Source organism: Centruroides sculpturatus, unplaced genomic scaffold (genome assembly GCF_000671375.1).
Source record: "Centruroides sculpturatus isolate CEXI.00-Female unplaced genomic scaffold, Cexi_2.0 scaffold1212, whole genome shotgun sequence".
NCBI classification, from domain to species: domain Eukaryota; kingdom Metazoa; phylum Arthropoda; class Arachnida; order Scorpiones; family Buthidae; genus Centruroides; species Centruroides sculpturatus.
Window position 1 is genome coordinate 28,198 of NW_019385352.1, and position 13,037 is coordinate 41,234.

At 32.5% G+C, this 13,037-nt stretch overlaps 2 protein-coding genes across 4 annotated transcripts in view; one reads left to right on the forward strand and one right to left on the reverse strand.

Annotated features, from left to right (window-relative positions):
• LOC111637995 (stromal membrane-associated protein 2-like) overlaps positions 1 to 5,906 on the reverse strand; it is a 20,313-nt gene extending 14,407 nt beyond the window's left edge. Inside the window, exon 1 of the mRNA XM_023383620.1 lies at positions 5,617 to 5,906. Coding sequence (XP_023239388.1) covers positions 5,617 to 5,806 — 190 coding nt within the window. The 5' untranslated portion in view covers positions 5,807 to 5,906. The remainder of the gene's footprint in view (positions 1 to 5,616) is intronic.
• A 2,357-nt stretch (positions 5,907 to 8,263) lies between these two features.
• The window catches only part of LOC111637990 (lysophospholipid acyltransferase 7-like), a 30,443-nt gene continuing 25,669 nt past the window's right edge, over positions 8,264 to 13,037 (forward strand). The window contains exons 1-2 of one of the 3 annotated variants that reach the window (XM_023383615.1): positions 9,006 to 9,211; positions 11,526 to 11,528. The gene's annotated coding sequence lies outside the window, so the exon portion shown is untranslated. Of the gene's footprint in view, positions 8,470 to 9,005; positions 9,356 to 11,525; positions 11,529 to 13,037 lie in introns of those variants that run through there. The other 2 variants (XM_023383614.1, XM_023383617.1) reach the window with 2 other exon arrangements.

A 13,037-nucleotide genomic window follows, 5' to 3' on the forward strand; every position in this document is an offset into this window, starting at 1 on the left:
ATGTACGAAAAAATATATTAATTTATCCCATCTTGACATTTTTCTCCGTTGCGTGTCGCTTCGCGTTGAATTTTCGTCGATGTTAAGCCTAACGAAGACTATTGTATCGTTAAAAATTATTTTTTTATTTTGTACAAACAAAATAAATATATTGAAAAATATAAAAACAAAAAATTATACTTCAGAAGTTAATTTAGTATCAAAAACGTAAAATATTTGAGTAGCCCAAGACATAGCCAAAGATTGCAGCGCCACAGCACTGGCGAAAATTTAAATTTGCCGACTGGAATTCTTTCGGATGATTGACTTTCGGATAATCGACGCTCTACTATAATTTCTTTTTAGTTTAAGTTTTAAACTGGTTTGCTATTACTTAAAAGGAATGGAAATAACCAAGGGAGGTGAAAATATTTTTTGAAAAAATTTCAGTTTACAAATCATAAAATTGTAATTTAATTCATTTAATAACTAATTATTCTCTTTTGAATGTAGATAAATTTGACTAATTTTAAGAATAATGATCAAATAGACAGAAGATTAATTATTTTTTGAAGTTATAATTGCACAGAGCTTTTTGAATTTTTGTTGAAGTGGGAAATGTTGTTCAAAAATTTTCTGCACTATACTCAGACTTATGAAATAAGCCTGCTTGGATGTGTTAAGCCAGATTTAAGTTCTTGCATGTAGCATCTAATGCTTGTTTCATGCAGCAAAATTACATAATTTTGAAAGCTGTTCATTCCTTGAGAACAAAAACTACTAAATATTATTTACATAAATTAGCCTTTACATAAATGACATTTATAAATCAATAAAATAATCAAACACCTTAGTATTTCTGGCAACAAAGTATTTAATAAAATAAAAACGTTTTTATTTTATTAAATACAGTACTTCGTTGCTGGAAATACTAAGGTGTTTGATTATTTTAAGTTTATATTCCAGTAAGTTATTTTATTTTATAAATCAATAACATAAATTAGCTTTTATGAAACAATATTAAGTTCATGGTCATATATTTGAGTTATATTGGTAGATACAATGAACACTAGATTTTAGACTTTATTCTTTTTTTTTGTTTACTCAAACAATTACCAATTTGAAGCACATTAACATTGTGAAATGACATAATTTGCACCTTACCAATGAGAGGACAATGTCCAGCTTATAGAAAATGAGAGGGGGTGGTCATTGACACACTATCAGTAAGCAGGCATTTGACTTGCTGCCAGAAAATGTCACATTAAGCCAATGACAAACTGTGGGAGGTCCTAATGTGATATGACCAATGAATGCCAAAATTTGTTAGTCAAATGAATAGTTTTGTTCACAAAAATGATTCAATTAGTGGCAGCCTTGACTGTTCTTTTGTTCTTTACAATATTATACAAAGTATTACCTTCTCTATCACTCTTTCAGTACCAATACACGCTAACTAATAAATTATTATAATATGTTTCAAAAAAAATCATTTGAATTAAAATTTATAGTTGAGGTATTATGACAAGTCAGTTATAGGCTTTAAGCTATTTAAATTGAAAATTTTTTAAAATCCAAATTTTTAAATTCAACAACACTATATTTAAACAATAAAAAGTTAATTATATAAGTTTTAACTAAAAAATAGTTTAAACAAACAATTACTTATTGTGACATCATCATCATACCAGGCTGCAATTTTTAATCACATTTTTAATTTATTTAATTTAAAATATACAGGTAGGCCTCCTACAACACGGTAGATACATTCCTTGAAAATACTGCGTTGTGGGAAATCGCATTATAGGAGACACCAACTTAATACAAAAACTGGGATTCGGTTCTAAAAAGAGAAAAACTTGGTGGTTTTTTGAATTTTTCAAACCAGCCATTGCTAGCCACGAATTTAATACTGGTTTCATCAGCTGACCAGTAGCGTAGCGTAGTGGGGGTGACAGGGGCAGCCCGCCCCAGGCAGCAAAATTTCACAATAAATAATAATAATATCTTGTAAAAATTTGAACCATTTCATTTCATATTTTTGTCGCATCTACGATTCGGACCAATTGAAATGAGCACGGAATTGTTCATTACTTATTCTGTGACGAAACTGAATTTTAGTCTTTTAAATTGAGATACCTAAATAAGGGGGCAGCGAAATTTTCCTCTGCCCCAGGCGGCTGACACCCATGCTACGCCACTGCAGCTGACGACTGTCCAATTTGTTTTAAATAATGAAATATTTTTAAGGTTTTGTGTTTAAGTGCAGTTTTATTTAAAGGCAACCGTTTCTTATTCATATCTTCTACCCATAATATTAGCACTTGTTCCATTTTTTACATTATAGGTGCTCTCAGACTAGCAACATTTTTCGCCAGAATAGATGATCCGGATGACACCAAATTTCTAATCTTTTCTCCCGATTGCTTAATCAACCGAATAGTCGACTCATTTAAATTAAAATGCCTACTAATATCAGCTATCCGCTGTTGATTTTTAATTTGATCTAAAATTTCTATCTTTGAAGAGTTATAAATTTCCTTTTTAACGACGGTCCTTTCTTTTCATTCAGCATTGTTATGGCTAATTTTTTTCAATCAGTTTTGTGGACAGTAAAAATCGCAAAAAATAACTTTTCTTCACTATGTTGTTAAAAATATACACCCAATAGAAGTTTATACTGTATTTTGGACCATTTTTGCTGTCCCCACTTATTGAAACAGTATAAATTATGGAAAACTTAGTGATATATTTGAGTGTTTACGGTAACTGATGCACATCTGTCTAGAAACCGGTCTTCCCCTGAAACTTTCAAGGGAATAAATAACACGCCAATAGCGACAAACAGCTGTTTTCAAGGACATTTAGTTCTGTATGTCGAACTGCGGTTCGTATCACATAATACGTTGCGATTTTTCTATTATGTGAAAGATAATTCGTTTTTAAATACCATAAACTGCGTTGTAAGAAAATTTCCGCATTTTTCCAACCGCGTTGGAGCGAAAACGCGTTGTAAAGGTACCGCGTTGTAGGAGGCCTACCTGTATGCTCTCCACCTCAAGTTAGTAGTGGCTTTCTCCTGTACATCATACTTTTCCTTTAACAATACAGTCATGCCAGTCATCTATTAACTGCTTTCAGGGAAAGTTTTGAATTGAAACATTTGCATGGAAATGGTTTGCATTGGAAGTTCTTATATACTTAGAGGCCTCTTGCCCTAAAGTTCTTTTTTCTAACTGAGTTCTCGAGATTGAGGAAAGACAGACAAATGGATGACAATAGAAATTTATAGGTCTACAATCTTTTTCAAATTGCAGCCCAATCAATAAGATAAAATAATTTTTATAAATTCCTAAACTCTTGCTTACTTAGAAATATCAGAGTGACCTAAATTGCTATATTGGTTACTGCTATAATTTCTTTACATCAGGTTTTTGCTTTTAAGAAATGAACCGTAATATGTTAATGTAATATCAATTTCAACTTATATTAAGTAGATATAATTATAAAACAATTTTTTCATATACAGTAATACCACAACTTACGCGGTTTTCAAATCTCGTAGATTCGTCTTTTGTTTGAGCGCCACGCAACCCTCGATTACTCACTCCCCCCACACTATTCTTCAGCTTATATGTTCGAATGTGTCGTGCAGAATCCACACATAGCTACAGTTTATTTTGTGTTATTTATTTCTGTGTTTGTTATATCTACGGAGACTCAAGAGACTCTACTATGTCATCCAAACGAAGTAGAACTAATTCTTCCGCATCAAACAAGAAAAGAAAAACTTTATCTTTGGAATGTAAAGTTAACATTGGGTACGTTAGTAAAGTCGAACGAGTTAAGCGAGAATGAAGTCATCGTTATTCCTATTTCGTTAGACTTTTCGAACGATTCATTACTAATGCATTTAACTCATTTGACTTTACAAACGTACCCATTATTAAAGACTTCGATACAAAAATGAAAATTTGTGAATTGATAAAGAAGTTTGATCTACCAGAATTGTCGGTCCGAACAATTATAAAAGGCAAAGAAAAAATTCTCAAAGCTGCGAAAAATGCTCAATCTTTAAATTCGAGCATCATTCGTAAACGTCACAGTATTATCACTGAGATGGAAACAATGTTAAAATTATGGCGTAACAATCAAGTAAATGTGAAAAATTGTAAAATAATATAGGCCTAATTTGTTATACATATGTATTATCTAAGATTTTATTAAACATTTTTTTCTAAATTATTGTTTTCTTTAGTCTCCGGCCCCAATTAAAAATTATTTGTATGTATTTATATGGGAAATTATACCCCGACTTACGCGGTTACCGCTCGGTCCCACCTATCGCGTAAGTTCGGGGTATTACTATATCATTATTATAAATAATAAAGTAATAATTATATAATTATCATTTAACAATTTTGCATCGCTGGCATTACCAACAATTTAAAGACATTCAGTAGTGTGTGAAATTAAACAATATCATTTAAAGATTCTTGAAAATATTTTCAGTCATTTTCAAAACTTTTCAAGCATAAAAAAAATGTATTAAAAAATATATATCGTATATCCAGGAAGGTCAACAGAAATTTCTTCTTAGAAGGGGTCAATAAACAAAAAAGGTTAGGCACCCTCGATATACACTGTGCCTACGGGGGCTTCCATTGCTCTAAGCCAAGTTCATAATTGCAATGCAAATAATAATAAAGAATATAACACTTCATTGCATAACCTGTACCCCCTTTCAAATGGTTTTTTATGGATTATATGCATATAATCCCCAGAAGACCATTTTAAAGGTTTAACACAAACTTTTAAACCATATATTTAATTACATGTTGACGAATTTATTTATGTGTTTGGCCCGGTAGATGCAAAACTGTATCCAGAAATATTTTCTTTTTAAAAAAATTCATTTTTACATCAAACATTTTTAAAAAATTTAAACTTTTGATGACATTTCTTAAGTTGCTCCAATTAATATTTTAATATTAATTGGAGCAACTTAAGAATAGAATTATAATTGTAAGTAAATTTTTGCTGATTCATTCAATTAGTGAAAATAAAACAGACAATTAAAAGATTTTACAGAATTAAATCATCACTTTATATAAAAAGGAAGTATTCTACTTCCTCAAGCTGTCAAAGTTACTGATTAATTTTAAAAAATGATTACAAAAATGAAGTTTAACCAATAAATATTCTCAGGAAATAAAACTGATAAGAAAATATCTACTACATTTCTCTTTTGAACACTGAATATACATTGATTTTCATGTAATTTAACGATTTTGCAATGTTTCAAAACTGTTAAATTAAGACTTTAGGCTTTTCCAATGATGTAATATGACAAATCAATACACAAAAATGTCAAATTAGTTTGGAAATTACCATCAAAAATACAGGAAATATTGCACAAGACTTTAAACGAAGGAGAACAAATTATAATAAATATTAAATTTGGTTTTCGTAATTCATAAATGATTGATTGTTTTTTATTTATTTATTTTACTTACTTAATAACGTTAACGAGTGAAGCGAGGTACTAATTAATACAACAAAGTAACCGAGGAAAAAACATTCTCTAAGTTTATTTTTATATATATTATACGTTAAATTAATACTTTATAAACTCACCTTTGCGTTTACAATCGGAACAGACGTCATTTCCATCAATTTTAAGCAATTCTAATAACTTTCTCCTACATGCCTCAGCCATCACGTCCTTATTACTTCCTTTCTTGCTACCGCCATACTTTGAATAATAAATATCGTGCCTATTTAAGCCGCCAGATGGCGAAACGTCGTTTTGTTTATCGTAAAACATTTTTTTTAATTCAAACTTGTTTTAAGATTTTTTCGAAATTTTAAACTAAATTAATAATTTTGACTTCGATTGGAGACGTAATAAACTATCTTTCCTTGAAATTTAATGTTAATCTCATTCTGACAATATCCATAGTTATCGCGATAACCAGGTGATAACGTTATCTTTTATTGATAAATCACTTTTAACAAGCTAACCGAATTTTAAAAACATTCGAACTTTTTGTGTATCTTAAACATATATGTACTATTTTTAAAAGCTAAGAAAAGATATCTACTTTATAAAATAAATTTTTTTCCAACACTGTCCTATGGGCACCGAAAGGCCGTTTTAACAAGACCGTTACGGGTTCGGTTAAGTTCGTAATGGGCGGCCGGGTGGTAAGGAACGGGGTCCAAAATATTCCGGTGGACCACCGCCAAACCCGAATTGTTGGGCCCTTTTTGCGTAAACCCAGTGTTTTTCGCCCCGTCCGGAGTCCACGGCGGCAGGCCGCACCTTAAATGCTCAGCAATTCCGTCGTCTATATAAATATAGTCAAACAAAAGTTAAATCAAATTAATTGATAAATACTGCTTTAATTGACATTGGCATAATACAAATGACATTCAAGAATTCGTGTTTAAATACGCTTACGTTAAAATTAATGACAAAAAATATATTAATTTAATATTAAAATACGCTGGGGGAGCCTGTAACCCCTAGAGGGCGCGTCCCCAGGTGGCGGATAGGGGAAGCGTAACGAGAAAAGAGCGCGAACGACGCCATATTGGGAAAACTTGTAAAACTGAAAATTTAGGCGATTCCTATTAGTGCACGTCGTTCACTCGGAAAATAATACGGCCACGTTCGGAGGATGGAACGGATATTGAAATGGACCCCGGTAGCAGAAGGAGAGGAAGGCCGCGGGCTTGGTGGATAGAAGAGATGAAGAAAGCTGTGGAACACAAAGGAGAAGAAAAGTTTTGGCACAGGAAAACGCTTAAGCATTATTAACCTGTATAATAATATTAAAATATCAATACATAATTGAAGCAAACTTGGATTTTCAACCGATATAACTGGCGGAAGCTTTGTCTCAAAGACAAAGACAATGCCAAATGTCATACCATTATAACAACGAAAAAGGACTAAATATCTACAGAATTAAGTTTTTACCGTGGCCAGCGTGTTGTCTCGATTGTACAAAGACCGTTTACGCCAACGATAAACACTGTTCTAACACAGTTGCAGAACTTCGCGTAACGACTTACGTAGCTCGGAGGAATATTTTCATGCAAAAGTTACAGAAACTAGTAGGTTCTGTATCATCCATATTCGCAACGAAGCGACTGAACAGTAAAAAGCAGGACCTTAAATAGCATTTAATTATAAACACTAACAATTGCCTTTTTCGTGCCTATTTTTGGTTCAATAGTAGACGCGAAGAAAGATCGTCTATACTGTACTGTATATCCAACGAAGGAGGTCGGACGGTGAGGACAGATTTGGTCAAACTATGCACGAAAATTTCTTACGATTCAAATGAAACTCGACTCGTATCCTTTAGAACGGCAGATTGATACTTACCGCTCGGCCATCCGGTTATACTCGAGAATGATCTAGTTAAACAAACAGAGATTGTAAAAATTAGGAAATCTTTATTTATTTATATTAAAAGATACTTAAAGATTACACCCAAATTCAAACTCGTATCTTCCAGAATATCAGGAAGATGTCGACACAAAACATTCAACACATATACGAGTTTTAACGAAAATGTTTAACTTTTTGTTTTTTTACTAAACTTTTGAAGATGTTTATTTCTACTTCAAAATTTTTTAAAAGTAGAAATATTCTAACACAAGCTCCATCGTGTTTGTGTCGAGAATATCGTATAAACCTCATATGTACGGCCGAGTTACCGAAAGGTTAAGACGTCGGCCTATCGCTCCGGGGGTCCCAGGATAGAATCCGCGCGGATCGATAAAGTAACGAATTTTCGGGACGGTACAGTATATCCGGATATATCGAGCCTCGCCCCTCGCTTCTTTGCGGGCTCGGCCGAACTGGCCACAAGCCGATTTTAAACTCTCTTAGCGCCCACCGGTCGGAAAGATGAAAAAACTTAAAAAATGAGTGGCAAATATAATATAAAATTTATTAATAATAATAGATATAAGGCGGTGGTCCTCACATCCGGAAAAAATAAACATAACTAAATGTACAATTTAAAATGTATTCGTGTAAATGCGTCGTAGCGAATCTAGCGACATTTACGGTAGAGGGTCCACCCCTACCCGCCATTACGAATGTAAAAAAGTGACTAATAAAAACGTTTTTTTAAATTTAAAACACATATATTTAAATAAAAGAAAATAAATTAATTTATAATTACTATTATGTAATTATTCTAGCGATAATATAAACAATAGAGATTTTTATTTTAAATAGTAACATATCGCACCATCTAGCGTCATAAAAAGGATATTGTGTGTTAAATGTCATTTGAAAGTTTTTGGCACGATTCCAAGTGGCGATTGAATGAGGAATATTTGTGTTTGGTCGTCGCGATTTGGGATTTAAAAAAATAATGACTTACTACAGATTTTCACTTTGGATAAAAATGGACGAGAAACGGCTGAAATTAGATTCGTGTAAACAATATTTGTAATTGTAAACAGGTAAGAATAATAATAATCCTTTCCGTATAAAATCTATAATTAAATTATTTTTAACCTGTTCAAATTTAAATGGAAATTTTTTTGCTACAAAGAAATTTCTTTTTAAAAAACTTATTTAATTTAAAATCGTATAAAAAAATTCGGTATTTTTTCCCGAAAGATGTCGCAAATTTATTCGTTTTGCCGATTAATCGGGATTTTTCAATGATGCGATAGTGATGTCGTCGTTTTTACGTTGCGCCATCTTTCGAGACGAAATGATATTAAAAGACGTTATTATTTAATTTTTGATTTTTAAATCTCTGTTTGTTTCATCGTTGCAATTCAATTTCCATTTCACATTTGATCAGTTTATATCGTGAAGAAATGTATTAAAGAGGGTGGCGAATGGCTGGATGATTTTCACCATTACCCTTTTAATTAAGACACGAATGGGATATTCGATGAAATAATAAAAATATGGATATAAGTCAAGTTTATTTAATAAATAAACTGAACGTCAAACGCGTACTCGATAAATAGCTAAATATGGGAAAATGAGTGATCTCGATAATTTGTCTTAACCGCAGGAGGAATTTCGTCAAATAAATAAAAAGATCACGATCGCTTAATAAAGAATTATAAAATAAATTCTATAATCGAATTATGACATTGGTGCATCGCTTGTATTAATAACCGGACGTCCGCTTTCGTGTCTTTTGTCCCGATTCTGGAGATTGGTCGAGATCGAGCTCGTCGACTGGTGGAGAGTCGATTCCGGGAGTCTTCCGTTCTTGTTTTACTTGTCCATATCCAAACGCCGTCTTCTATTCTTTAGTCTGTTTTTTAATTTATAATCCGAAATAAATACTGCAGGAATAGGCTCGGTTTGAATGATGCAAATGTGGTATGCGTAATTATGCGCTACGAAAAAACCAAAATCCGGCGGGAAGTACAAAAATCTACGAAAGGAAATGTTTTCGCTCGTGTCGAACGGTCGTCGTCGGGCTAGAAGACCTTCGAAGATCGAATGCGGCCGATAAAACGTGCCGACCGTTTAACGCCGGCGAAGATGTTTCCTTTTGCAGATTTTTGTATTTCCTGCTGGATTTTTATTTTTTTTTTTGTAGTGCTTAATAGCCTTTAATTTAGAAGTTTGAGTATCAAAAAATTTTTGTTAATTCTGGGCGTTTGGGAGAGTTTGCGACCCTATTTGATGTTTCATTTTGCAATTTTATCCTAAAAACTTTATAAACAGAATTGTGTCTGTTTGGTAATACGAAGTAATTGTTCTCTCCGTGAGTGTGGTATCGTGAATTTTGGGATGCTCGATATACATTTTAAAAGATGAAGAAATATAATAAGTAACAGTTGGAATAAAATATGACTACATTGAAAATGGTGACGGTCGGCGTGACTAGCATCGTTGTGATGCTGAAATTCTAGATAATCTCACAAGCTTATTCGGCATTTTGATGCCCACGGTGGAACATTTGTTTCGCTGTGGGTACCAAAAGTTTGTGGGCCTTAATAAAATTAGTTGTGGCAAAAAAGTAATCTTTTGTTACAACTAATTTTATTAAGGCCAAATGATAATAGATTAATAAAAAATTACGTACCAGAATTATTTACGGTGTGATCACGTAAAAAGATCGATAAACAAACGTTTTCGAACCCCATCTGGGCTTTTCTTCAGATATATAAAATAAGAAAAGAAGAAATCTTAAGAATTGATAGCAGGAGCATAATAATAAAAGAAAAACAGCTTATTTAGGACATTTAAGACTCAAGAATATGATGTATTAAAAATATAAAATCGTGGACTGGTCTTTCCATGGAACAGCTGATAAGAACAGCTAAGGACAGAAAATCATTTGCCAAATGGATTGCTATACTCCAAGCAGAAACAGCACTATAAGAAGAAGATATTTGAACTAATTTTATAATCTATTGTCATATTTTTAATATTTTAAATTATTTGTTTTATCATAATAAAATGATAAGAATAGAATATTTTGTTATTTTAAAATTCAAAATGTTTTCATGGTATTAGAGTGGCCTAAAATCTCTTATGCACAAAGATTGTTTTGAATTTTCTAAATTAAAAGATTGATTTGATGGTAAATTCATTGGACAATGAATTGGATGTAGATTTGATGTGGCAAAGTCTTTGCAAGTCAACACTTAACAATGTATAATATAATTAGTTGAGTCCACTTAACAGAGCATTATGTAGAGGAGCAATTCATTTAAGAGAGCAATCTTACATGTTCCCAATTTCCCTATGTTTTACATTAGCAGGACTTCTTGTAACAGAGCATCAGATAGACTGCTCTTCTAAAATTAATGCTTATCAGTGGTAATTTTTACCACTAATAGAGCATTAATTTAGAAGAGCAGTCTACATAAAGGAGCATCATTAGTAAGAATATTTATAAGAGTCTATCTTTAATTTTATGATATGTTACCACCCAGGACACATGGTGTTAGGGTTCACTATATTGTGGTATTGAGATTTGGTGAACCTTCCGTTGGTCAGTTTCCTAATAATTAGATAGTTGAAAGATTTACAGAATCAAATATAATCAAACACCAAACACTTGCTGAGCTTATTATTAATTTACTATTCAAACGTTTTCAGCCTACTTCTAATAGGCCATCCTCAAGAAATTGCTGTTCTGCTATCGAATACAAAGCTTTCGAACAATTTTTAAATTTAAAATTTTAACATATTTTTAAAATTCTTTACATCAAAACGTAAAATACTAAATATTTAACCAAAAATAACATATTATATACAATGTAAAAATAAACCTATATAACGTATAATATACATTAAAGCAGTTAAAATACAATCGCCGCAAGTTTAAGGGTTTTTAATTCCCATTTGTTTTTCTATCACATATTTCCATGCTGTTGGAAGAGCATTGGCGTTTAAGCAGTTATTATTTATTTTGCTCTTATATATCTCCATTTTTTCCATACCAAAGGCAATAGTTGGGGAATGGACCGGTTTAATTATCTTTGCCTCATCCCACTTTACACTTGCTCCATCCGTTTGTGCCATAATTGCCAAGATGGTGTTGTTGTGCCCTTTACTGATGTCATACATGTGTTCTTTTATATGCACCTCCAAGTTTCTTGTGGTGACACCCACATAATCTTTTGCCACTCCTAATTGCTGATTTTCAAAAGGAATTCTATAAACTCCAGCCTTTTCTTTCATTCCTACCTCGTCCTTATCATTCCTTAACAATCTGTAGATGTTTGGCGCCCGTTTATACACAGTTCTTGCGTCTTTATACTTACATAATTCCTCCATTACTCCCTCTACATTCTTGTTATATGAAAATTAATTAAATCTATTTTTTCTACCATCCCATTTGCTTGCCCCTTGTTTGTAACCCTTGACCAATCCGTTAATTGTAGACATTTTGTATCCTAAACTTTTCGCAACCTTCTTGATTCTGTTAATCTCGTTAAGTCGATCCTGTATGTTGGTGCAATATAAGAATGTTCTTTTTATAAGCGCCTTAAACAATGACATCTTGTATCTGAACGGATCATTAGACCATGCCGGAATATATAGAGGAGCATGTGTGGGTTTTAAATACACCGCCGTTTGTACACATCCTTGCTTAAACTTTATGTCAATGTCCAAAAAATGGATCTGCGTATGGCTTTTCTGTTCCAGTTTTAATTTTAACTCATGATTATTGCTATTTATCATACTTAAAAATTTTTCAATTCTTTGTTCATCCTTCCAAATCATCAACACGTCATCTACATATCTTTTGTACATATCACAAGAGTCCCATGTCGGGACTCTTGTGCAAATTGGTGGTGCGTCAACTCGAAAAGGAGGTCCTAGGAAATTTCATGGAGGACATTATATTATACAAAAGATATGTAGATGGCGTGTTGATGATTTGGAAGGATGAACAAAGAATTGAAAAATTTTTAAGTATGATAAATAGCAATAATCATGAGTTAAAATTAAAACTGGAACAGAAAAGCCATACGCAGATCCATTTTTTGGACATTGACATAAAGTTTAAGCAAGGATGTGTACAAACGGCGGTGTATTTAAAACCCACACATGCTCCTCTATATATTCCGGCATGGTCTAATGATCCGTTCAGATACAAGATGTCATTGTTTAAGGCGCTTATAAAAAGAACATTCTTATATTGCACCAACATACAGGATCGACTTAACGAGATTAACAGAATCAAGAAGGTTGCGAAAAGTTTAGGATACAAAATGTCTACAATTAACGGATTGGTCAAGGGTTACAAACAAGGGGCAAGCAAATGGGATGGTAGAAAAAATAGATTTAATTAATTTTCATATAACAAGAATGTAGAGGGAGTAATGGAGGAATTATGTAAGTATAAAGACGCAAGAACTGTGTATAAACGGGCGCCAAACATCTACAGATTGTTAAGGAATGATAAGGACGAGGTAGGAATGAAAGAAAAGGCTGGAGTTTATAGAATTCCTTTTGAAAATCAGCAATTAGGAGTGGCAAAAGATTATGTGGGTGTCACCACAAGAAACTTGGAGGTGCATATAAAAGAACACATGTA